This window comes from Acomys russatus, chromosome 29, assembly GCF_903995435.1.
Source record: "Acomys russatus chromosome 29, mAcoRus1.1, whole genome shotgun sequence".
Lineage (NCBI taxonomy): Eukaryota > Metazoa > Chordata > Mammalia > Rodentia > Muridae > Acomys > Acomys russatus.
This window is the reverse complement of record NC_067165.1, coordinates 3,173,957-3,201,573: the sequence shown is the minus strand read 5'-3', so window position 1 is coordinate 3,201,573 and position 27,617 is coordinate 3,173,957. Positions and strand designations below refer to the sequence as shown.

General features: G+C 44.9%; 1 protein-coding gene across 3 annotated transcripts in view; it reads right to left on the bottom strand.

Moving 5' to 3' along the window:
• Dab1 (DAB adaptor protein 1) overlaps positions 1 to 27,617 on the bottom strand; it is a 270,742-nt gene that overhangs the window by 54,332 nt on the left and 188,793 nt on the right. For 2 of the 3 annotated variants that reach the window (XM_051170931.1, XM_051170932.1), the window contains exons 5-8: positions 6,046 to 6,177; positions 5,254 to 5,373; positions 4,716 to 4,754; positions 3,015 to 3,080 (exon numbers count right to left, since the gene is read on the bottom strand). In XM_051170931.1, the coding sequence (XP_051026888.1) occupies positions 3,015 to 3,080; positions 4,716 to 4,754; positions 5,254 to 5,373; positions 6,046 to 6,177 (357 nt within the window). The remainder of the gene's footprint in view (positions 1 to 3,014; positions 3,081 to 4,715; positions 4,755 to 5,253; positions 5,374 to 6,045; positions 6,178 to 27,617) is intronic. The other variant, XM_051170934.1, reaches the window with a different exon arrangement.

Here is a 27,617-nt window from a genome sequence, read left to right as displayed (position 1 = left end):
TGATACTTAACACGTGGGAGACTAACAATGAGTTCTGAACAAACGAATGTGAAAATGCCCACGTGGAAAGTGGAGGCCCCACTCGTGCAGGAATACCTTGTTAAAGAGCTCGGGATTGGAATTAGAGCCCCTGATCTTGTCCCTCAGGACGTCTTTATGCTAAAAATGACAGCCTCAGGAGCTTTTCTTCTTAACTCACCAAGTGACAGAAAGGTCACGCGCATGTGTGTGCGCGCGCGCGCACACACACACACACGCCTTGTGTTGTTTAAAGAGAACTGAAAATGTTTTCTGAGGCACATGACACAAAAGACAATTGTGATTCTTAACATGGTTGGGGAGCTGTAACTCCCCCTCGGAAAGGTGTCCCAACTGCCTTGGAGCCTCCTTGTCCTCTGTTGGGCACAACAGGAAAGCATCATTTCAGCTTTCTGCGGGGCTCTCCAGTAGAATGAGCCATGTAGGCGGTTTCTCTTTCTGTGACTACAGCATCATCAAAAGTGGTTCCTGATGACGACGATGACGACGACGATGATGCAGAAGTTAAAGGAAGCTTCTGCGGACCCAGCGCATCCCGTCATCATAGCTTCACGGGAACTGGACTAGCCCCTGTTCACAGCCCAGGAAGTTGAGAGGCAAAATTTATGTAACCACCCAAAGGCACAAAATACTGAAAGGCTACTAGTGTGTGTCTCCTTCTAGAAACGGGGGACAGAATAAAATGAGACCACCTTGAGACAAAGTGGTAGAAACAGTAAGATATATGCAGCAGTCCTAAACAAAAATAGCAGAGAACAAACAAAAAACAAAAACAAAACAAACAAAAAAACAGGCCTTCTACTGGTGGTGCTTTAAAGAGCTGGTCATCTTTAGGCCTGTCATGGTTAGTGTCCTGTTAAGTGTACTGAGACCAGGTGTATCTGCAGTTTGGGAGAACAACATGACCACAGGCCTTTCCAATAGAAGGGATAAAATATTCATTGAGGCCTTCCTGCTAATGATGGGTACATGGGAAGATCAGGAGGCCAGCACTGTTTAAACAAGTGAGATCTCTTTGTGACTTAGAATACACACAATGCAACTGGAAAACCCAGAGCCACGTAACATTGAGCTGAAGAGAGCACGGAGCAGAGGTGCTTATTACAGAAGTCAGAGAAATCTGCCTTAGAGATCCCATCTCATCAGCTTTGTGAGCCCAACAAGATCCCTGGTCCCCACCAGCCTCACTCTCCTTGCCTCAAGCGATAGTGGACATCATGAGAGATGAAGGGTATTGCATGTAAACCCCTATGTTGGGGGCATCAATCAGCACACATGTACCCCACTTCTGAGGCAGCCCTTGTTGCCCCTATAAAGCAAGCCAGCATGCTTCTGCAAGGAACCCAGCCCCATGTGTTTGAGCTATTTCTTGTAAATCCCGTGTTGCAATCAGCAGAAAAGATCCTACCCAGAGAGATCTTTGAACCTTATTTGTGTATTTTACAGTTGGGTAAACTGAGGCCCAGAGACAGGAAGGAAATGTTTAATTTAAGTCAATGGCTGGAGCAGGCAGTTGTACTAAGAACTGGATCCACATAGATATCCACGCCTCAGGATGTTGTCTCATCATTTTATGCCCATACAATCTTGTTTCAATCTCACTCTTACATGTGTTGGGGCGGTGCCTCCTACTTTACAACTGGAGAAGCGGAGTCTGAAAAACAATGTCTTGCCCTCTAACCATGACCCAAAGATAGCTGATGAGAAGGGCCAAGCTGAACACCAGCTCTGCTCCAGCCTAAGGCAGCTCTTTCTGGCACTTGCAGACTCTTTGTTGTCCCCAGTTGCTATGCAAGTACAGCTCAGCTGGAGTCAAGTGCCTCTCCCATAGCAAAGGTGCTGTCTCTCCATGGAATGGCAGCTCAATGGCTCTTTGACCTCACTGCTCGGACACCCCAGGGTGGTACATTTCAAACAGATACTCTTTGAAGCCATCCCTGCTCCAAGTCTTACTGGGGGAGACCCAGTGGGAAGAGTCCGGACGGACCCAGGAGGGCATGAATAAACTATTATTCTAAAAGGCTGGCTTAAATTGAGTTGTTGGGAGAAACAGCATTGGGCTTGTTCATTTAGAATTCTACACATCTGATAGAAATTGAAAATAGGTTTTATTTTGATTTCACAATTAACACACGCCCAAGGCTGAATAACAGAGCACACAACTAAGTAAATTAAAGCCACTGATTAAATAAATATATCAAATCGTTTCTTCTCCTATCGTATTTATGCTTTAAATGAAGACTAAGGTTATCATTAGTGAAAAATTAGCCTTTTATACCATGTTACTGGGATCCAAGACCCAAGCACTTTGATGGGGCTCCAGAGGAGGCTGGGGCTGGGCCTCCACTTGTATCTGTTTTTCAGTCTTGGCTCTAAGTAGTTGTGTGACCCTGGAGAATCTGCTCTGTGCCTAAACTTTACTCCATTAACACCCCCTCCCCAAAACAGGATTAAAATGCTTATTTTAGCACATATTTGTAAGAGTTGAATGAGTTTAGGCAGGGTTTTAAGTGTTGCTCACAGTTATGAGTATTAATTTGCTTCCCCTTCGGGACAGGGAAAGCCCAACATTATATTTTCTTTTATTCCAGTCATTCCCCCCAATGCTGTTTTCACATAGCATTTTTGAATCTGTCCCTTATTTTAGGAAAGAGGTTGGGTTTTTAAACAAACTGGAAGCATGCATTCCTTTAAGAAGGGAAAGACCCCTGCTTGGTGGGTTGCTGTTCTCTGCATTATCTCAGTACAATGGAATGCCTGGGTTGTAAGGTACTTAGAACACCCCTGGTCTGTTCCAGATTTAAACACCATACCTAACTGGGCCATAAAAGATTTCGCCAGAGAGGCATGGGAACTGTGGAGGAATTTGCAGTTGGTGCCCCCAAAGGCATCTCACACTCCTGGATGCCCAAGAGACCCCTGTATGCTAGCCTTTGCTGGAGGGTGCATAGGAAGAAGAAGCAAGCATCTTATACCTGGTAAATGTTTTCTTCTGTTTCAGGATCGCGGATTGGCTCATGTCCAGCCTCAAACACAATGTACTATTGCAGGAGCAGCCAGAGAGGAAAGAGCAGAAGGAAACAAACGTAAAGAGGAAAACCAGCATTTGGAATTCAGGTGCAAATCACAGCAAGCATTACAGACACAGGCACAAGAGGAGATATCTGAAATGACTATTGGGTTACTGGGCTAACGTGGGCCCTGCTGAGGAAACTCACAGTGCTTTTGCTGCCCAGCCTCTGCAGGGAGTCCCCTGGGCCACTGCAAGTTCTTCTGGAGAGAGGACTTTTGCATTCAATGGTATTTTGCATTCAATAATATATTGCCTGAATGGCATGGTGCTGTGGTGCCATGGGGCCACAGCCTTGCAAACTTCCCTTTACCGCCCCATTGCCTTCCTAAGCTCCTGGGCCACTGCTCAAGAACTCAGAAGCCCCAAACTCCCTGATCGCCTAAACAGAATTGTATCAGTTTAAAATACTAAACATCAACTCTTCTGTGTGTACATTTCAGACTTAAAGGGCTGAGGTGTTCCCAAAAGGCCACCACTTTCCTCCTCTATGAGCGCATTAAGCAGACATTGAAGGTCCTGCAATAAGAAAGTTCTCGTCTTCATCCCTCAAAAGCAAGGGTGTGTACAGTAATACATCTCTAACTTGTATTTACCATAGATCTGCTGGGTAATCCTACTTCGAGACCTATCTATCTGCCTAAGTATCTACTTATGCTGTTTTGATCACAACCATAGTAGCTGTTGGTGTGAAAGCATGCATACATGTGCAGTGGTTATGTAACACAGACATAAATTGCACCCATGTGTCCTGATTAAAAATACAAGTTGAAGGTTTGTTTTTAAGGTTCAAAAAGTGAGTATAATTTTTGATCTAGTTTTTCTCCTTGGAAATAAGCACAGGAAAGAAAGGGGGAAAGCTACTTCTCCCTTTCTTTCTGAATCTTTGTTTGCACAGACCTTGGACTTGATCTCAAGAGAGGTCATGGCCCAACCCTGTGCTGTGGACCATTAGGAGAGTGCAGAGAAAGCCCTGGGCAGAGATGTCTCAGGATTCTCTCTCTCTCTCTCTCTCTCTCTCTCTCTCTCTCTCTCTCTCTCTCTCTCTCTCTCTCTCCCTCCCTCTCTCTCTCTCTCTCTCTCTCTCTCTCTCTCTCTCTCTCTCTCTCTCTCTCTCTCACTTTATAGCAGCTTTGTTTCATGAGCAAAATAATCAGAGGGCTAGCCTGCATCCCCGGGCTTCAGAAGTATTCTTACATCCTTGCCAAAGCAAAGAAATCATTCTTTAGGTTGGTGCTCAAACGCCATGCAAATGTCAGCCCTTCAAGCCTACTTCTTAGCTCGTAGAGTCTCTCTTCTATCATCCACCTTGTCTCTAACAAAGTTGGAACAATTGAGAGCCCAACGAAAAATTTTCATTTTTAGGATCAAACGTTTCCAGATCGTGAAGGGGTCTAAGGCATGAAGAAGGAAGTGGAGCTCCACATCTCCTATTATCAATGCTGATTAAATTTCGTGCAAAGGTCCCTCCCTGCAGAGGCTGGCAACTCCTGCCTTCAGAAATCATCTCAATTCGTCTGCATTCAACAGACTCCTCACTTTCAGTCAAAATAGCCTTTTCGTGGGCAGAACTGCATGCAAACCCCTGACGTGGCTCAGAAATTACCTGGTACACGGGATCTTCAACATCCTCTTCCAAAATTGTCTATCTCAGTGAGGGGAGGGAGGGTGAAAGCAAAGGATACAAAGGAAGAGAGGTGAGATTATCTTCAGATAATATAGCACAGTAGAGACTCCAGCATTGATTAAGATAGGATAGCAGGCCATTAATGCAGAAAAACACACACAAAGAAACTCCAAATCCTGCAGCTCTCTCCCCACCCACTCCCTGTGCGACCAACAGCAAAGCCAGCAAAGCTGCTGTGGGCCTTTAGTCTTCCGCCTGGCAAATCTTCCCCTGGATTAAAGAATTCTCTTTCTCTAACCTACCTCAAGTCTCAAAAAAAAAAAAAAAAAAAAAAAAAAAAAAAAAAAAAAAAATCACATCTAATGGCTTGGTTTGCGTGCCTGTAATCTACACAGAAACCTTTCATCTCTGTTTATTTCTGCTCGGCAGCAGGAGGAAACCAACTGACTTGTCAGTTTCCCATCTGTTCCTTGCAGGCCCTGTCCTCTGCAGCTCTGGGAGGGGCGCATAGGGATACCTGATACACAGCTTGTTCACACTGCTTGTCCTTTTGTGCCTTTTTTTCCAATTCTTCTCTTTGCTTTAGTTCATAAATGAGTTGAAAGAGGTCTCTCAAGTCCAGAATAACAGGTTCAGCCTGGAGTGAACAGTGGTGAGACACATTAGTAAAGAATTCGGCTCAACCGCAGCCACTAATTTTTGTTTGTGGCTCCAACCCGCAGCCCTTCCTTTTTCTATTAAACTGAAAGCATTCCATTCTTAATTAATTCTACCTTGTTTATATTGGTTTAGCAAATTGCTTCTGGGCTAAAGTTCATTTCTTCGACTAATTATATTTGCAAATTCATAATAATCATAAGCATAAAAAGCATTGCTTTTATTTATTAGTGATTCAGAATACAATAAAATTAGGGCAGGCCATATGCAAAACAGCTATTTATTTTCCCTTATTTTCTTTTTAAATGAGGCTAGGAGCACAAGGAAACTTATTTGTGTATATGTCTCTATCTAGCTTAATCAGGAAGGGGAAATAATCAGTCATTAGGAAACCTATTAGGGTAAAAAAAAAACACACACACACACACACACACACACACAAACAAACAAACAAAACCCCCAAACAAAACTGAATGGGTATGACCATGTTTCTTTGCTTCAAGGATGTTTATCTTTCCTAAGTGGGATTCTGCGCATCAGCTGCTTGCTGCTGCTGTGTCATGTGGTCAGGATGGGCCTTGAAAACCCAACAGTGATGGCTCTGTCCTGCACAGTCACAAGGAAAATGCCTGTAGTGGACAGGAATACTTACCGCCTGGGCTGTTTTGATGGCCACGAATCTGTGATTCCCTTCCCTCCCACAAACATATCCAAAAGCCCGATGATCCGTGATGTCCTTCGCAATGTAGGAGATTTCATGAACAGCATGGTGATGCTGAAGGGCCTGGGGACACACGAAAGGAAGAGCAGTTTTTCAGGGAACACACCCCTCGAGCTGTTGATCAATAAGAGATGTGTTTCTGCCATGTGTGAAAGGCCCAAGGGGCTTTGGGAAAGCTGTTTGGTACAGATGGAAGGAAAAAGAGCTACGCCTGCCCTCGAGAAAGGGAGGTGTCCTTTTGCGGTCTCAGTGCTATGACCAGAGATTTACCAGGATTGTTCATATGGGAGTGAGCATCTGCAGAGGTGGCTTCACACCGCCTGCCAAAGCCTCCCAGGCTAACTCAGCCCATGTGCTTCTTTCTGCTGGCAACTTTCGCAGTACAGCCCAGTCCAATCTGTCCTGATAGTGAATACACTATCAGATACCCAGGGATTTGCATGCAGAGGGAGAGGCTATCCAATGATCAATGCCGGGGGGGGGGGGGGTTGGGGGTGCTGTGAACGTCACAGTACTCCAGTTTTGCAGGGTTCCCGAGTTTTCCAAGCAGTTGGTGAAAATCTATGTTGAGGGATGAACACCTTTATCTTTTGCAAAGTCACCATTTTGGGTAGCAGTGGGCACATTCACATGTCCTTCTCATCGACTGAGTGTCTCTGTCTGCAATGTCTGATCTCATCACCTTCTTGAAAATCTTTTCTGATGGCCACGTGAAATGACACTATGTCTGTTAAGCAGCCTTCCCTCTCCCTGGAGGAATATTCCCTTAATACTCTTGATGCATTCCTCTCACACGGATGCTCACAGGATTTGCTCTGATAAGGTTGCTGGACTCCTGGTTCTTTGTCCACACTAGATTCTGTCTTCCTAGCCTTCTCCTGGGCTCCAGGCATTTTGTGGAACTGAAGCAATCTGGTTGGTGCTCCCTCATTTGAAACTGGCCTCTCTACTTTTGTCATTCATGTTGCCACAGAACCACCTTTGTGGTTATTTTTCTATAATAATCCCAGATATCATCTTAATTAATACCCTATAAGGGCTGGAATCTTTCAAGGAACATTTTCCTTACATCAAGAAGATTGAGTTCTAGACATTGTACTAACACCAACACCCCCAACCCAGCCTTCTCTACACCAGAGCTTATATCCCTAGAAACACCAGAGCCCAGGACCCTAATTCAAAAGCCCGGCTCTATAAGGATCAACAGGGCATGAAAATGCAGATTTCAAAAGTCTAAAAGGACTTAAGGTACTACACTGAACAGATGTGGGGAGAGTGGGCATTGTTGTCTGGTTCCTGATTGTAGTGGAGATGCTCTGAGTTCCTCTCTTTAGAATGATGCTGGTTATGGGATTGTCAGAAGACACGAGTTTGTAATTCTCTCTCTCTCTCTCTCTCTCTCTCTCTCTCTCTCTCTCTCTCTCTCTCTCTCTCTCTCTCTCTCTCTCTCTCACACACACACACACACACACACACAACACATAATGAATTTGTCCATGCAAATGTTTAAATAGAATTATAGCTGTTTAGTGCTGCTATGTTCTCTAGCTTATATTTGAGCAAGTGGTTATGGTTCAAATACCCCAAGGGAAAAAAAAATGAATGAGTTTTGCGGCACACATAAGTTTTCCTATTCCTGAGTACCAGAAGAGAGGGAAAGATACAGACAGCACAAGCACTCTGACATAAAAGTCTCCAGACCCACTAAAGTAGATAGTTTCTTAGGTCCTGTTGCAGTTTTCCTGTGCCTGAAAGCCACTAGGGGCTCCTGGTTCAGTGGGCCTTGGGTTCTCATGAGGGTCATCGCCTTAGTTCTAGATATCAATGGCCTTACAGAATGTCAATTCCTCATTCTCTTGCTCAGTGAGTTTTGGACCACGGGAGTCGTCTGCTGCTCTAGAATGTTCTGCCTTGCCTTCATCTGTCAGGAAGCAACTGCTCCTCATCCCTCTGATGATCCTTAGAACTATCTGTTCTGCTGTGTCCTCTTTTTAGTGGCCCACTGCTCCCTGAACAGCAGCATGGTACCACCGACTCATGCCCCTGGTCTCGACCAGCAACATCGCAACTTTATACCTGGAGTGCGTGTTGAGTGATTCAAGTTGGTGGAGGAAGGGTGTGCTAGCAAAAACAATCGGCATCTGCTTGTTTTGTTTCATCAAAAGGACAGATTTAGCCAGCAGAGGAAAATTGTTCTGAGAGTAGTAGCTTTCTCATGGTGTTAATGATGTAAAATTGATGAGATTTATATTCATGCAACATGGGGCATTGATTTATAAGCTTTTGTAAGCTGGCATGGTATGTGGCAGGGAGACAAAGACATTCTTTTCTACTCTCCTTTTCTTAAAGTATTTCTTTCCCTGAATAATGTAGAGGACGTAATCTACGTCTTCTATTAAATCCAAGTTTGACGACACTGCCTTATTGATTGCCAAGCCGAATATTGCTCTAAAATTAAACAGCGATTAGAAATCTTCCTGGTGGAATTAGACTTAGAGACGAGTGTGTAGAATATCACCTACCATGAAGACAGCAGATGGAGATGTTTTTAATTTATCTATGACTCCTCATTAAGTATTTTAAAATCAAAACATTCTTAATGCTTGATGATATCCAATACTGCCTTGCAGAGTGTTAGCTCTGAGAGCGTGTGTGCACAGAGTACTTAAAGAGTTTGTAACATTATCTTTTCTAGCAGTTACAATTTTATGACATGTTAAAAAGTAGTGCTTTCCAAGTGTCTCATTCACTTGAAATCTAACCATCAGTGAGGGCAAATGCCTCCTCTTTCCCTGACCTTCCACTAAGCAGATACAGTATAGACAGACGTAGAAGGTAGGTCTTTCCGCAGATGCCTGGCTCTCTAGTTTGAACAAGCAAAAGCTGAAGTTCATGAGCAGGGAGGAGAAACCAAGTGATAAAAGGACTGGCTAGAAGAAAGGAACAGAGACTGTCTGCATTTCGGGCACACATCTGAGATCAGAGAGGGTAATAAATAAAATCACAGAGGTGAATTCCAGGAGTCACAGAGAAAACAGTCGAGAAACTATGACCTGGAAGTTTACTTCTTGCTCTTATGAATCATTTCCTGCTCATGTTCTTGACTTCTCTGTGTATCTGCAGAGCTACCAAGGCCAAAATGGCAAAGAGAGGTCATGGGTAACAAAGATAGTGTCACCCAAGGAGTGTGTTTCTATGGGAAAGTCTGGGACATGGGAGATCATTCCAGAGGCTACTTGGGCTGACCAGCCAGAGACGATGAGACCTGAATGGGAGGTTGAGTCTGGGAGAAAGGCACAGTCCACTCATGCCTGGTCTGTATTTCTCATCGGAAACAGTGCCTCAGTGAGACTTGCTTTCGGGACCCCCCCCCTTTTCTGTACCCTCTTCCCTACACTGTGGATCAAAGTTGTTGGTAGAAAATCCCAGGGGTCATCCAGGTATCAGAATCCTCAATTCTGTCTGCCCTCATCTTCACATGATGGTTGGGTTTCATTCAGCTCAGGGACAACTGGTTGAGGTGCATATTTAACATACCAAAGTGGACCTGGCCTCCCAGGCCCTCCCAGCATCCCTTGGTCCCTACCTGCTGCAGAGTTTGGCTGGCATACCACACCCTCTACCCTGCACTTTTCAGCGCAGGGGCAAGGACTTCCCCTCACCCTTCACTATATAACCCAGACATTTTGGTCTTACTCTCTCTCTCTTCTCCCCGCCCCCTCTCTTTCTTCCTCTCTCCCCGCCTCTCCCCTTCCTTTCTCCTTTTCTCTCCCTCCCTCCCCCTGCATGGAGGCCAAGAGCTGCTTCCAATAAACCTGCATTTATAATACTTTAACTTGTCTTGAGCATCAGCTCATGTTGCTGCTTCAAGTTTTATTAAATGAGCTATGGGTGTCCTGCCCTATGAACAACACAAGGAGCTCTTCCCTCTGCACCTCTGCACCATTGCTCACATGGTTTTCTCTGTGGATCACACTCTCCCTCCTCTCCCCTGTGCTTTATCAGATGCAGATGCAACTATTCCATTTACAGAACTAGTGCATCCATGCTTCCAAGTCTAGCTGTAGCATCTTGCTCGTCAAGGAAACTTCTTTGATTCTACCATTTCGTTTTAATCACTCCCACCCTTACGCCCCATAGCATCGCCTCTGCCCTTCCATGTAAGATTCTTTGATTTATTTTGCCCCATTCACCCAGTTATTCATATCCCATATATGTGCTGATTTATTATGATCTGAGGCTCATGCTATATACTATGCAGATGGGGAAAACATCCTCTCTTCCTCAAGGACCCCATGGTCTCATAAAATAGGCATGTGACAAAACCTAAAACCACATTGTAGCATGGCAATATTTATGTCAAGTGCATTTTGCATAGACTGGGAGCAGAACCAGAGAAGTGACATGGGGGACAGTTGCCAGAAGAGGCTGTGAGCTAGATCTAAGCTTTGGAGGACAAATGAGAACTTTCTAGAAGAGTAGAGCAAAGGTTGTGTTATAGGAAGAACCTGAGTCCCAAGCACAGGTTCTTGCTTCCTCTCTTCAGTTCCTAAAAGGTTTTCTCCGGCACAATAAGCGATACATAGTAAGAACCGAAGGAGAGGAAGGGCAGGCTGAGCCATCTTTGATGTGTACTGCTCAAGGTAGGTACTCAATAAATGCTCATCGAATGGATGAATTAGGTTAATTCACGACTTTTCACACAGGATTCATTCTGTGAACAGAGGGATTCTTAGCATCATTAAATCTTTTTCTTTGCATTTCCATGAGCCATTTAACAATGTTTAAATGAAGTATCAAATTGTTTGGGGGGCTACTGTCTGACAGAATAAATTACAGAGAAGACTTAATTTGTACTATGGTTCAATACAGCCAATTAAATACAGTATGGATTAGAAAGTCATCTGCTGAAGACTTTACCATTAGCTATTTTTAAGGAATAAATTCTACCCTGTTTAGTTTTCATATAATCATTGTTCTCTCTCTCTCTCTCTCTCTCTCTCTCTCTCTCTCTCTCTCTCTCTCTCTCTCTCTCCCCTCCTTCCCTCCCTCCCTTGAGGCAATACTGTTCATGAGAAAAACACCCACCATGATTCAAGTATGCTAACAACAACAACAACAAACACAAAAGAAAACCAAAATACAACAAAGCAGCAGATAAGTAGAAAGACATAGAATAAAAATAGATACATGAAAAACACACTACTTCACATGATAAGCAATTACAGTAGTTAAAATCTCACAAGACAAAGGGAGGCCTGGGCTCATTATAAAAGCCTTTCTCTTTTCTAACATATTTTTGGATGCGTTCACTATGATGCAGTGCCAACAGGGCTGGGAGGCAACCTCAGTACCAGCCCCCTGGGCACCCCATCATCAAGTGCTAAATGAAGCGGGTCAAGGAGAACGTCTCTCCGCTTGGTATCCTGAAATCTTGTGTCAGGTCTTTCTCAAGGACAAAACCAGATTTTCAGATCACTTGGTCTCTAGCCGGAGAGGCCATGTGATAACTGGGAGGAAGGTAAGTGCTTTTGGGCCAGGGAGAACACAATTCAAAACCCAGCTCTTCCACCTGCCTGTGTGCAGCCTTGACGTGTCACTCAGACTTTCTCAGGTGTCCCTCTCTGATTTTTGTAGACTATGAAGAATGACCTGGGACCCCAAGTGTCGCCAGATAGAAGTGGCATACCATCTTCCCTTCAAAACAAAGAGGAGAATAAATGTGATTCACAGTGTTGAGAAGCTGTGGAGAGACACACAGCATGCAAAGTGTGTGGGCTCAACACAAGGGTAATGGCAGTGTCTCTCTCTGGTGCTTTTAGGAGATTAATAAGGTGGGATTTAAAATGCTTAGTGCAGGGCAGGGCACCTGGGGAGGAGGGCTGCTTTCTTGTTATCCTGTGGAAATGCAACTTCTCTGGAGGGCTGGTTGACTGTGCCTCAAAGCCTTAAAATCAAGCACAAAATGACCCTATGATTCCTCTTGTAGGGAATTAATTATCCAGAAATAATGCAACCTGCGGACAGAGACTTGGATACAAGATACTCCCCGCAGTGTTGAAGAACACTGAAAAATTAGAAATATCCAAAGCCGCTAGCGCTCACCAATGAGCTGAGAGAAATTCATGTTTCTACACAGTGAAACAGTACACAGTGTGGGAAAAAATCCCTCACAGAAGCAGGTATTATTTTTTGCCACAGAAATGCTCATGCAGCATCCTGTTGAGTTTGAAAAAGCGTATTCAAAATAGTATGTTCAGAATGACCATGCTTCTGAAGGAAGACGAACATGTCTGTCTATCTCTGTGTGTACCGGAACTTTGTTAGTCTACTGTTACCATCCTAAGGAAGCCTGTCTCTCCATGGAATTACCACCAAATTTTAAAATATGACTCTTTATTTATACCAATTATTGGCACAATAAATATTTTATATGTGGAAGAAAAATATAGGATGTTTTCATTTCCTATTGCAAACATGCCATCTTCTTTCTCTCCCCACCAGCTACCCTTGTGGTCCTTCAAGCTGCCTCTGTCTCCTCTCCTGCTGTCATTGATTTTGCCTCCTTTCACATCACCCCGTCACCCACTCCTCACTGTCTCCATTACCAGAATCCAGGGCACACATCCTTTGTTTCATATGTGGATTAAGAGAGTAGTAGTTCAGTTACTCCACACACACAAAGCAACCAGTGCCCCCCTACCCCCTTCCTGGGATGGTCACACCACAGTGTGAAGGGACTGAGGGAAAAAAGATGTGACAAATTCCCTCAAGGCTTTCCAGTGCTTGAAACACACCAAAGGCTCCCCCACCCCTGACTTTGTTTGGGACAAAGACTGAGAGGTCCAGCAGGGCCTGCACATCCCACTAGTGTGACATGACTGTTCTCCTCTCATCAATTCCCCCACGTAAGGCCACGTGGCTGGGTTTTTTTGGGCCCTTGAATGAGACACAGTCCCCCTTCAGGCATTTCCCCATGTTCCAAGTACAGAGAAAGATCAGCTCCATTCTGCACTCAGAGCTTCATACAGATGCTACTTCTCTGAGGCCTCCCAACCTTCCAGCCGAACCAAAGCTGCAGGGATGGCCTCTCAACGTCCACGCCTGTCACTGGGGTGGGCGGGTAGGGAACTGCCCAGTCTGCCGTTCTGTGGATGAGATTGTGTGGATCAGCATCCATTTCTGTGAGAACTGGCTCCTGGAAAGTTACAACACTGTTTCCTCTCTCCCTATTGATCAAGTACAGTGCCTGACACATAGGAAGAACTCAGTACACTTATACTTTTAAAAGTATGCAGAACATACTGCTCGGCATTTTAAGTATGCACTTCTGTGGCATTTAGCATATCCACACTGGTCTGTAACCATCCACCTGCACACGATTGTAATCTTCCCAAACTGACGTTCTGTATCAGTAAACAGTTTGTTGCCTTCCCTTCACGGCTGCTGGCACCTGCTATGCTACTTTCTGCTGCTATACATCTGTCATTATATACTTTAAAGTAAAAAAATGTGCAGTCTATGAATCAGGAAGATATGGGAGCCAAGTCTGTGCTGACCCCTTTCCAGTGCCATGAGCTCTTCATCCATTTCCTTAAGCCTTCATTTCCCTGGCAATTAAAACAAAGTGGGGAGACTCAGTAGATGCGCCTGTCCTTTTCAGCCCTCAGCATGTCTTTGATTCTTCTGTGAATTTCATAAGATGACAACAGCTATAACAGTTTCTTAACAGCTCTCTAGTCATATGCTATAAACATACAAATCTGAAAAAAGATGTGACAAGGACCTTCCTTAAAACAGGAAGATGAGATAGTCAACTAGCGAAAAGCATCCCCAGACTTGCAATTTGGCCTAAGATGTGTTCACAGGCCAAGGAGAGTCAGGTGTGCCTAATCACTTAGCAATCACCAAAGTGACGTGGAAGCTGATTTCTGCTCGTCAGATGTATAAATTCAGCAGGAGAACAAGCCTGAACAGTAGCTTCCTAACACTAGGTTTTGCTCAAAAGTCCTCAGGGCTCATGGACAAGAGTGACTTTAACATTGTCACAGTTGGTGGGTTGGCCCGAATGTCCCTGGCTTAACTCTCAGTCCCCTACAAACAGCAGGCTCTGGCACTGCTGGATAGGAAAGACACATCAGGCATGTCATGTGCTAGAGGGGTTTTAATCCTTCCATGGTTTTGTGACCTTGAGAAAATCACCATCTCATATGGTGGGAGACTCAGCTCTTTTGACTACAAAACCAGAAGGGTCCTTTCCTGGTAGGGTGGGGAGGCAGACCACATTATGTACCTAACATATCTCGATGATGGAAGGAACTTCATTTAGGGATTTTTTTTTTCCTGAGGCAAATGAGTTAAAGATTATCAATCCAAATCTCTACATTGTAGATTGGCTACAGCCCTAGAGCTTACAATGAGGCTGCCTTGGGGCTATTGGGGTAATGTCTGGGAGGGACCAAGGTGAGCTAAGAGAGTGTCTGATAGATCAAGTCACAGAAAGGAAAGTTCTGAAGGGTGGTTTCTGACTTGATAACAAGATCTAAGAACCTGAAGTCTGACATTCCTGGGGATCTACCCTCTAATTTTCAATCATACAAATCAGCAATTTCCTTCCCTCACTACGGTTTTTCTGAGATCAGTTTATTTGAGTCAAGTGAGCATTGGCCACCATCATTATCCTTGTCACAGGAGGAATCCGACTTAGGACAAATAGGACCAGGGAAATTGCAGCATGTGCCTGGCTCACTGTCAACAGTAATTCATGCTGGAATTATAATTTTTCAGATAGCTTTAGATATATATTAGAATAAAGCAAATACATAAATGCATTGCTATTAGCAAGCCTAGTGGTCCATTGGAGAGAGCTGAGACACAGATATCTGTAAGACCTAAGAAGAAATCCTGTAATGCTAAATCTGAAAGGCAAACATCACTATCAGGTATGATTTTAAAAAACCATGTTCCTAGCACTGTTTGCTGAAAGGTCCTAGAAGCAGTGGAACTCCAGTAGCTCAGCACCCTTCTGACATAGCTATCATCTGTTTAGTTACTGACCTCTTAACCAACCTAGGGGCGGAGAAAACAAATGTGGCAAAAGGTTGTTAGAGTTAGCTTCACAAAATTTTTCTACGTGGTTGTACATTTTGATGATAAAAAAAAAGGTAGCAAATGGATTCAGTATGTTCCCTCCTTCTCCCTTGGTCTCTCTTAATGTCTTCAGTTATAAAGTGTGGAGACATCAGTGATCGGAGGGCATGACACATTTTAGGGCTCTTTTCCAAGAACAGGAGAATTTAAGGCACTGACTTCAATGACTTCACTGAAAGCAAGCTAGCGAAAAGCCTTTATCACGTCTACCTAAGCACAAGGGGGTGGGGTGGGGACTTTAGAGACATGCTGTGCTGAGGAGTGCTGAGCATGGCTGCCACCACTTTCCTGTGCTCCTCTCCCATCACAGGAAGGATAGCAGGGTACCAGCTGAGGCCTTCCAATTTGTGACAACATTTTTAAATGTCCAGGTTGAATGGGCATGGGGCCAATGGAAACAGTTTATAGTTTTGTTTAGCGTGTGTGTGTGTGTGTGTGTGTGTGTGTGTGTGTGTGTGTGTGTGTGTGTAACTTGGAATTTCTTCTCAGTGTGTATAAGTATTCATACTTCATATTTTATTTTTATAAAAATGATACTGTCCAGAGTTCTTACTGTCTGCTGGGGATTGTGCCAAGTGCTCTATATATGTAAACCTCACTTATGAGACCCAGAAGGGCTGAGTAACTGTTCTAGTTACCTAGTGATGAACAATATGACCAAAAGCAACTTGGGGAGGAAAGGGTTTATTTCATCTTATAACTTATATCCTAAGGGATGCCAAGGCGGACACTAAAGCATAGGCCATGCAGGAGGGAATGCTGCTTACTGGTTTGCTCATCTACCTTTCTTTCCCAATCCAGGTCCATCTGTCTAGGGATGACACCACCCACAGTGGGCTGGGTCCTCTCTCCATCAATCAGCAATCAAGAAAATGTCCCACAGGCCAATCCGATGGAGGCAGTTCTTCAACTGAGGGCCCCCTTCCAAGGCATGACTAAGTTGGTGCCACGCTGACACACACTAATCAGCAGAATAGTTTATATTGGGTCACACAGCTGACATGGTAGATGTGTGTTGCTGCCAGGCATGGCTGGCTCCAATGGCCTCTATTTCTGTTCCTCTAAAACTCTTATCTTTATTTCCGTTTCTTTCTGCATGAGGAATCCTAATAGCTAATGTAGGTATTTAGTAATACAACAGACAATTTCAACATTTTAACTCATGGTATAAAATTACTGTAGCAAGTAGGTAAATGAGTGTGGTTGAGGAAAATGAAACAGCATGTTTTGCCACAAGTCACTACAGAAATGAGGTCATTATATTTAACGGAAAATTACTTCTTATGTTGTTACCAATTTGAAATTAACCTTTGCCTTGGTCACAAGAAAGCATTGCACGCAGACAGAAACTTGCAAGAATGTGAACTGATTACAGTGAGGCTTGTGGAAGGAGGGCTGGGGCTGAGAAGCTGGGAAAGCCGATCCCGTCATCTACTAAGTGAGAAGGTGAGGTGGGGAGCTCACGGTGACAGGGGAAAAGAATGATTCTTAAGACCCACAGACGTAAGATTCTGGGACGCGGAGGCATGATATGACCTCAGTCTGACAAAGCAGAACATGAAATGTAAATCTCTCATGCTATGCTTTTGCCACTTAGGACCGATTGCCCAAACTCTCTGAGTGGAGGTGAAAATAAGATCAGATAAACGTCTTAGTGTTCTGCCCTGCACACAGGTGCCTAATAATCAACAGTTGCTACTCAGCTCAAAAATTCTGTTCTTGAGATTGTATGTTCCTGTTGCAAGCTGAAATATGTCCTGCCCTTCTTCCCCAATGTATACACTGAAGTCCTGAACCTTAATACTTCCGGATGGGGCCTATTTTGGGGATCCCCATGCGGCCTACTTTGGGGATCCTTATTACATACACAGCAAGAGGAGGCCGTATTGGAGCAGGGTGGGACCCTAGTGCAATACCACAGATATCGTTAGACAAGGGAGAAACTGGAGAAAAACGCATAGACACAGAGAGCTCCACAGAAAATCACAGCAGAAACCATGGGTGTGTGTCCTCAACCCAAGGGGTGTCAAAGAAGTTCAGCAAGCCATGAGAAGAACAGGGGGTCCCTTTGCAATAAGAAAGCATCATCCCGTAGACAATGGTCTGAGACTCCTAGCCTCTGGCACAGGAGACAGCACACTTTGGTTGTTCCCACTGGGCAGCATGCCAGGACTTTGAAGCGGTGACCTTAAACCATTAGACATCTAGATTGTAGTTCTAGGACTCTTTATCTAAGAAGGCTGCCAGGACAACAGGGCGATAAGGCCAAGGATAAAGGGAACCGGCACGGAACAGATGCTACAGTATCTTGTGCAGCCTCTCTTCCCTCAGGGAGCCTCCGTGTTCCCGTCTGTAAGACAAGGAGACAGGACTGCGCCTCCCGCTGGGCTGGCTTTCTCTGTGGAATGGCAAGCGTGGGAATAGTTTTCCTATTACTGTCAGACCATGCTGCTGCCATCGGAAGCTTGCAGTGTAATGCAGCGCAGTGCAATTTACAGCTGCATCTGTCCAATTAGTTCCCATTTAGTGCTGTGCAGCATTCCCCAAATAACACTGCAAAGCACCGAGGCGGTGGGCTGGGCTCACAGAGCATGAGGATCAATTGTTTCTCTTACACTAATTGGCCCCATGATTTGTTAGGCTGCTGCCTTGGAAAATGAACTGTCAGTAAAAGAAATTAACACAAAACTCCCTTCTCCTTCTTTGGAAAGGCATTGGGTACAATTCTATAGTCATCTTCAAGCTACGTGACGGTGCCAGAGGTAAAATGGACATCAATTGAAAATTCTTATCTTCCCTGTATCCTTTTGCTATTTGAGAAGAGAGAATTGCGACTCAGGGTGCTTAAGCAACTTGCCTAATCAATTTTCAGTCAATAGTGAAGAACAGGCTGGCGATGAAGGGCAGTGTGGTGTCAAGCTTCATGCCCCTTTGCCTCCTATAGGCAATCTGGCTTTGATCAGTTGTCTACCCTCTCATTTCTCCTTCCCCTTCCTTACACATCCTTCCTGCTAAGGCAGCAGCACCCAGGTGAAGGTAGAGGGAAGGACACCTTCTGCAGGAACTATCACAAGGCACTGGTCCAGCCCTCTAAATAAGACTCCTGGTTTGACCCCAGTAATGACCATCAGGACCGTATGGGGTGCTGGCTATGTAGGGTAGGGCTAGAAAGATGACTGCTTTTTTTTTTTTCTCAGCACATTTTCCACATCAGAGCCAGGAAAGTAAATGTTGTCAAAGGCCCACCTTGCCTGTCTCTTAATGCACACCATGGTCTGTAATTCTCCCTTCATGTGCACCTGCTTCCTTGGCTAGCATCTGACTCTTCCATTACTTTAAGGAAACCTAGGAAGTACTTTCACTTCCTCTTCTCTTATGATATCACCATCACCTAGCATAATGTTTGAGATTGTGCTGCATAAGTGTATGTGTGTGTCGTTAGTAATGTGTTTATATCATAATATAGGTGACACGGTAGGAATAGAGGCCTGAAGTGACAGGATAGTAGGGAGTTAGGAGGTAAAAGTGACTGTAGAAAAGGTAGGCCGTAAGATGTAACAACCAGAACAAAAACATGGAGTCACGTAGCTATAAAAGGCATTCTATAGAGAACTGCAGCAGTCTGGGACCACGAAATATGAAGTCAAGGGTGTCAGTCTTTGAAGGTGACAATGGGAGTAAGGGCTAGAGGACGCAGCAGTTTCAGTCCAGAGTGAAGGGAGCGTGGGTGGAAAGGATCAGCTTAGCTCACTGCAGACTGATCCCTCTGTGACTCTGGGATAGCAGGCACTTCAAAGGGCTCCCCCTGCTGGAACAGTTTGTCTAAGGGCCTTGGCTAGAGTACATAGGAGCCTGGTGGCTACTCTTAGGCCCTGGGTTGTCAGTCTCCCTAGCTTGGGGAAGATCTAGAAATGTGCTTATGAGCTGAAAATGAACACTGCTTTCTCCGATCCACTAATTCCTGCTAGCCCATCTTCCCTTTTCCAGAAGCCTTGGCAATACTCTCTGCTCAGCTTCTCTGATTGGCCTTTTAGACTAAGCAATGAAGTCTCTGCTTATGAAAACTATCTCTTTACCCAGTGGCTCTCCTGTGACAGTGAGGTGATGCTTGTAGAGTTGACAACTTTGTGTTGGCTTCAGTTTTGTCCCAGTTTGGCCCATGACTGCTAGCTTGATGTCCACAGCAGCACAAGTGCCACCTTAAGCTTACTGTGAACAAAATGAAACTGAGCATTTTATCAAAGGCAGCTCAAGAGTCTTTATGTCATGGCTGACACCCTGAACCCGGGCCACCATGTGGGGATGGGGACAGAAGAAATACTTGCAGCTCTGAGCTATACTGAGCAGAGGCAAAACTTGGCTTGAGATTGCTACATCTCACTCTCCCTTTGTGTATCAGAATGGGGTGTGGGACAGAGTGAGAGGAGTTTTGAAATGAATAATAAGATGTCTTTGGAGTGAGGCATATGAAAGAGATGAGCTAAAAATATTCTCAGAGCATCTGGGAGGCAGAAGGATTTAGCAAGGAGCCTTTAATTGCAGGAGAACAAAGACCATGCTGAAGAGGAAGCTCCCTCAGCAGTTGCACCTGTAAGCAGGTAAACAGAAGGATGAAAAACAAAGGCAGGGGGGAGAGGGGCGGTTTCTGAACACCTCCATCCCACTTCAGACAATCAGTTCCCAGAGAGAAGCATCTGGCAGTTTCCTATCACTTGGGTACAACAGACCTCTCAAGGGACTGGGCCTGAGAGGGAGGCGGAGGGAGACAGGCAGGTAGGGAGAGCTTCCCACCTGCCCAGTGATGATGCTTTTCTTCTAAAAGGGATTTAGTTCTCATCACTTATTTGGCAGGAAGATCACTGAGGCTCATTGGGTGAGTTCACCTGTCTCAAAAGACAGGCTCTGCTCCCCATTCCCAAGCTCACCGGCATGACAACTGACTGCTCCTTACCCGTTTCCTTTGTTAACTATGTCCTACCAGGCCTATGTCTGCTAAGTCACTGATAAAGTCTGGTAGTGTCCAGCTACTCACTCACCCATCCTGCCCTAGTTTGACAGTCAAGGATCTTTGGCTTTTAATAGGTAATGCCACTGCATATTTATATAGGCTAAGTGATTACTGTTTCTTAAACTAATTTATTATCTCATTTTATTGTCACCTGTTAAAACAAGTACCTTGTTTTTAATAGCTGAGTAGTATTCCATAGTGTATATGTACCACAGTGACCTGGTGGCACTCAGAGGAAGGACAGCAGGTAGCCAAGAAGAGACTTGATACCCTATGAGAATATACAGGGGGAGGTAATCCCCCCCAGGAACAGTCATAGGGGAGGGGAATAATGGGAAAATGGGCGGCGGGGGAGGAATGGGAGGATACAAGGGATGGGATAACCATTGAGATGTAACAAGAATAAATTAATTAAAATAAAAAAAAAAAGAAAATGTAGGAAAAAGGCCAAAAAACCAAAACAACAACAACAACAAAAAAAAAACAAGTACCTATTTTGTTCAGAGGAAGATAAGTAGTTGGCCCAAACTCACACGTAGGGAGCTGCGGACTAGAAACCAGCGTGTTCAAATACTTCCGGTTTCACAAACCCAAGCCTTCGGATTATCGCTACCAATCCTTGGTAAGGTGGTAAGAGTAAAGGCTAAGAATATGGACGCTGTATCCAGAATGCCTGGGCCCTGGCTCCACCCCTGAACACTTACGTACACAATCTGCGTCCCCAGTATATGTAGCTCTTTCCTGAGCACAGTGCTATGCCCTGTCCGCTGGGGCTGAGGTCACCTAACAGAGATAGTACTGAAGCAGAAAATAATCCCTGGGGCCTAGGAATTCGGTATTAGACTTTTATTATTTTGATTTAATTTATTTCAGAATATTCTTCAGTTTCCTTCTCCTGACGGTGGGAAATCCTCCTTTAGTTGAGAAGACTTTGCTGCCAGCCCTATAGTAATGGGGAATGGAGGGGTTTGGATTTGAATCCAGTCTGATTCACTAAACTGAGTCACTGAGATGCCTGTTTGCATTCCCTCTGCCTTTGGTCCATGGTCTAGATATATAAAAGGGTAGGGTTGACTCTCAATGGCAGTATATCTTTAATTTTACCCTCTGGGGGACAGTAATTTTCACCACTGTAAAAATTCTTGTTGGTTCAACACCATTCACTTCCCAAGTACCCGCCTGGTAGATCTAGTGCTAAAATTGGCAATGATCCTGGCACCACCCATGTTCATGGGCTTGTGAGGACCCAGCATGATGAGCATTAATGTGTTCCAGAGACTCTATGGGGTTAGGGAAGAACCTACACCAGATGCCTGTGATGCGAAGAGGCTACGGGAAGTTCCAAGTTCCTGCTTCAGATGGGAGAAAGATTTGAAAACCATTACAGTTTACCTTCCCATCCTCAAAATCCAAAAACATTTCAAAAGGAAACAAGCATCCCTAGACACAAACTAAGAATGGTTGAGAGTGGCTGAGAGAGGCCACGTCAGTCTTGTAACTCATGGGAGAGAGGCCCGAGCAAGCCAAAGCCCTGAGAGTGTAGCGGAAAGTGCCAGGTAGACTTGATCTTAAACAGTAATCCTAGCACAGAACTGAGCCTTGATCTAGGTCAGAGTGGGTTCCGATCCTGAGATGAGTCAGAAAGGTGACAGAACTTGTAGCAGAACTTGTAGCAGTGGTGAGTAGCTCCCTGTTGTCTGTGTCTGCCATCAAGGTGCAACCTTGGCCACACAGAGAGATGTGCCTGCTCCACGTGCCACCATGAGCATCCTCAGCTGTGAACTCTTTTACCCCGTAAATTGTGTGTATGTAATTGGAATGTCCTGTGACTCCGGTTCCAGACTGTAGTATGATTCATCCTAATCCCCCAAACCATCTTGTCTGCCCTAGAACAACCATCGCCCGTCTAACTTGCACTGCAAGGCCTGGGAGCCTTAGCTTCATAGTCTAAAGAATTGGAATAATAAACATGGCCCCTGGGGCATTGCCTATGAGGAATGAAAGTGATACTGCCACTTGCTCCATTTCCATGCAGTTGGGAAGGGCATGTGAAAATGTCACAATGAAATTCATGACTTTTCACGCTCGCTAAAATGCATAATTAAAAAATAAATTACAAGAGAAAGCCATATTATAAACGAAACCACACTCTAGACTCACAATCAGTTTCTGATAAACTGTTTGGGTAAGTAAATCACAGCCTGCACGTGAACAGTATGACTACCATCTGCATGCCTAGGGTCACACATTTCAGGAGGGTCAAAAAGGTTCATTAACCTAACCAGCCAGTTCATGAATTCAACAGACCAACTGTGTGCTCAGAAGAGGGCCAGCATGCCAGCTGCTTGGGAGCTCCGGAACCCAAGGACTGCGGTTGCAGTACTAGAGCGCTGGCTTCCTCCCCACCCCTGCATCCCATCATATAACGAGCATCGTTTCTTTCAGTTTTCATTCCTTAGGTAAAGTTTATTGAGTCCTGGCTACCTGTGCCTGCAGGCCTGCTCTGGCTAACACTGTCATCTCCTCTACTAGCCCCCTTCAAAGCGGAGCCCCAAAGCTCAGCTCACAAACTCTCACAGCATTTTCCTTTTAGTCATAAACCTGAGCCAAGCTGTCTGTTTATGTCTGTCTCTGTCTGTCTCCCTCTCTGTCTCCCTCTCTGTCTCTCTCTCTGTCTCTCTCTGTCTCTGTCTCTGTCTCTGTCTCTGTCTCTCTCTCTCTCTCTCTCTGTTGTTCAGGCACATGTGTGTTGAGCTGAGAGGGTAGGATTGGGTCCTTCCTTAACTGTTCTCTATTTTTGAGAAAGGTTCTGTCATGGAACCTGAAGCTCGTGAATTCAGGTAGGTTAGCTGGCCAAGGACAGCAGGGATCCACCTGCATCCTCCTCTCCAATGCTGCCATTACAGATGCACAAGGTGATGCCTAGCTCTGTGTTTATGTGTGTGTGTATCCTCTTGCTTGTAAGTCAGGGACTTTATCATCTCCCAAGCCCCAAATCTTAGCCATTCTAATGCCAAGCTACTTTTTTGCTTTAAAGAATTTACAGGGAGATCTGGTTCCTCAAATTGCCAGTGTTTTTCCCCATTAATTGATTTTCATCTTTGACCGTTTCATACATGTATATAATATAATCTGACTGTGTCCCTCCCCCGTACCCTCTCTCATCTCCCTCCGATGCCCACCACCCCTTTCATCCATAGCTGTCCCATTCCCACATTCATGGGACTTTTGGTTTAGTTGTATGACCTACTTAGTTTGACCAGGGCCATCTATATGACCACTGGATTAGAACTCCATTTGAAACTGGTGGGGTCAGAATTGAAGGCGATGACTCCTTCTTCCCGAGTCTATTAGTAGGAGATGATTCAGCAATGTGGGGGCTATTAAAGGACGCGGGCGTTGGGGGTGGGGCAAAACAAAGGGAGCGGTATGAACAAGCCATACAGAGAAAGCTCACGATCTTGTAACAAAACTTAAAACACACAACACACACACACACACACACACACACACACACAAAGAGAACCTATATGGCTGGGGAAACCTGCTCCCAGAAGCAGTGGGTTCTTAAGCAGAATTGCTTTAAGTAGGAAGAGAAGGTTGAAATTTTGCGTGCAGTGATGCTGGGACTGTAAATTACCACTAACACTAGGGAGGTTTTCCTAAGGTTGGCTTCCTAGACCTTCCTCAAAGGGCCATATTGCTGAGTGTTCACTTCTGTCTCTCTATCCTGGATACACCAGGACTGCAAGAGGCAAATCCATGGACACTGGTCTAGGAAGTCAAGCTGTACAGGTCTATCGATTTGGTTTCCAAGACTTATCCTCTAGTGAAGATCTCTTGTCAAAGCTGCATTGCCACAGTAGAGCAGGTGTCTTTTACCTTAGGCTATATAGTTTGGTTTCTATTGCTGTTATAAAGACATCGGGCCCAAAAGCAACCTGGGGAGGAAAGGCTTCATTTGGTTTACAGGTCAGTCCATCATCTTGGGAAGCTGACACAGGAAATAAAGTCTGGAATCTCAGTGGAAGAACTAAAGCAGGACACGGAGGGATGTTGGTTTACTGGCTTGCTTAGTTTGCTTTCTTTTATACCCAAGATCACCTGCTCAGGGGTGCCACTTCTGACAGTGGGCTGGCTCCCGCAAAATCAATCATTGATCAAGAAAATGCTCCCAAAGTCTTGCCTGCTGAGCAATGGGATGGCAGCAGCTTCCCAGTTGACCATGGCTTGTGTCAAAGTGACAGAGAAATTGATCAGCACACTCTAGAGTTGAGTACAGGTAGCCTCAATCTCTCCTTGAGTTACCTGTGCTCTGCAGCTTCACTCACCTTGACTCTCCTTGCTTCTAGCCAATCAGTGGCTCCTACTAAAAGCTCTTCTTTGGGTACAGCTTTGCAATCCTGACCAACGATGATGTCCCTATCTGCTCAAGCTGAGCTGACTGACCTGGTTGGCTCTGAGTAAACTGTCGCCTCACACTGCACATACCCTGCATGTTCACCAAGAGCAGAGGCAGGGCAGGATTCCAGAGAGAGTAGATATGCCTCAGAGAGAGGCAGCATTGTCTTTCACAGTGACTGGACACAACCCCCACCTTTGCTACCATGGAGCAAGGGCCTCATGTGTTACTGAGATTCCTTGCAAGTGAGTCCTTCTATTTCAGTTCAGCTGCAGGATGTGTCTTCCTACTTTGGTTATCATGGGCTGAGCCCCAGTGAGGGTATGGCTCTTCACCCTGTCCTGTGTCAGAGATGTGGAGGGAACAGTTCACATCTGGCCCATCCTAGAATATTGTGAGGACTCACATAGATGTCCTCCACCCCTTTCCTATGCCTCTGAGCTGTTTTAGACAATGTTCTTGGGTCTCAGTTGCTTTTTAGGGGCTGAGATTATGATCACCTATATAAATTGTCAGCCTTAAGAGCGGATGCAGAATAGGAACTCGATATACTTCATTGCCACCAAGCAGGAGGGGGGCATTCTACCATGGGTGGGGTCCAGCCTGTACAAAAAGCACAGAGGTGAGGAGGGAATCCTGGTGCATGGTGGAGGTAAGTAGCAATAAGAAAGGGAAACAGTATTTAGACACAAATGAAAGAGAGCCTCAAATGCCAGGTTAGGAATCGGCAACTTGACATGCCGGGGACAATAAGCTACCTGTAATTTGTCATATAAGTAAAAGCCAAGTCCCCAGAAAATGTATCACTCCCACAGGGAAGAATAATGCTTCTCACAAAATAAACTCACTGGTGATGATGACGGTAACGAAGATGAAGCTGGGAATAAGAGCATCCCCCCCATGACAGCTGACAGCTGATGACCTTCCCTGAATGCTTTCTTCTCCCCAGTTACCATGCTCACAATATGCAGGCATTATGTCACTGGAGCCTAACAAGCCAGCAGGAGTCATGCTACGAACACCAGCAGGAGATGGCAAGGATGCGCAAGGCACAAGGCTGAGCTTTGCATATGATCAGCCAGCTGGAATAAAGGGCCCTGGGACTTCCACCAGGCCTCCTGGACTCTGAGGCTCATGGCTCTTGCAGATCCCCAAAGTACATCAATTTTCTCTCGTCAACCCCTTTGCTTAAAAGCTTATTTGTTCATCTTTTCTGCCTCTTCTCAGAACGCTGCTCTCAGAAATGCCTAAAATAAAAACACTCAAGTCCAATAATAGATACCTCTTCTGGAAGAGATATATTTAAACTCCCTGCTGCAAGCAAGGGAACACGAAGAAAAATTAAATCCAGCAAGAGAAAGTTGAGTATCCTGGCAACATTTGACATGAAAATGAAGCCAGTCTGTTTCTGCTCTGCATCCCACCATCTGGACAGTCTCTCTTCAGGCCAGGTCTCCTTGCCAGAGCCCACAGGAGCTGGTAAACTTGTCTCCACAGGTTGCCTCGCACAAGCCCTTTCCTTGTCTCTAAAGCCCAAGTCCCTCCCCTCATGTGACTGTTTTAGTGACTTTGTAGTTTTCAGTATTGTCTGAAACTAATTTGTTTGTTTGTTTACTAATTTGTCTTTATCGTCTGCTTATCTTGCCCGCTACTCTACCCACAGCACATGGTACATATTAGCTGATTACTATCTACTTGTTCAATAAGTAAAAGTGTCATTCATCTGACTAAGGCACAACTCAAAAGGGCCAAACTTGGATCAGTGTCCCTTTCTCCGGTTGCCATTTCTCTCCTTTTTCTGACTCCGTTATCACACTGTAGTGTAATTTTTTTGCCTTATGTGTCCATCTAGGTCTGGATCCCACAAAGACAGAGGCAGTGGGGCCTTTTTCAACAATCAGACTAAATGCCCGACAACGAGCAGGTGTTAGAAAATGTTGAACGTAGATGGATGAATAAAGAAATGCACGACGAATTAAACACTTCTTTCCCGCTATGGAAATTAGGTGCAAAAACACTGCTCATACCCTGTACCCTAAAGACCCAATAGGTGAGGTTGACCATTCACTGGCAGTGGCTTCTTATAGGAAAGGTTAATCTTTTGTTTAAGCTGTGTAAAATCCTGAGTTGGCACAGGCTCTCATGCAATGGCATACAACCATCCCCAGGTTGAGAGTCACTGGCCTTACAGTTGTCTGGATAAGAGAAGGAGCAGGGGTTGTGAGGGATGCTTGTATGCTCTGATGCAGTGCCATTGCCAGTACAGTCAGATATGGCCATGTGGCTCTTAAATGCAAGGGCTGGAAATACAGCAGAGATGTGGCTGCAAGGTAAGATGCAAGGACTCTCACGTACTTGGAGAACAGGAGATACCTGAGGGTTGGGCTGCCCCTAGTACCTCTGTGCAGTCTAGGTGATTGAAATATCACTCATACTGTTTTATGTGCTAATTTGTTACCATCTATTTAGTATTTATTTATCAAGAGCATGGCAGCTGACTAGCAATTGGAGCTGTGTGTGTGTGTGTGTGTGTGTGTGTGTGTGTGCTGCTAGATGTCATGTCACTGAATTGCTACAGTTCTAACCTAAGCTGGAAAAAAAAAATCCCCACTTAGCTCACTATTTGTAACATTTTACAGAGGTAGGCATAGCTTCTTTTTCTTATAATTAATGCACTGAATACACATTGATAGCCTTGTATACTCTGTGCTTGTGTGACATCAAACTCCTACCACATAATTTTATCCTAATTTGACAGAAGTAGAAACTGAGATTTGAAGGGATTATACTTTTTTGTTTAATAGTAATTTGTTCATAGTAGTTCAACTTGAATTTAAGCTCAGGACTCTGTGAAAACAGTTCACAAACTGCCCCCTACCCAAACCCCAATATCCATGCAGCTGGAATCTATTGTTGTTTCTGTAGAACAAAGAACGTGAGCTG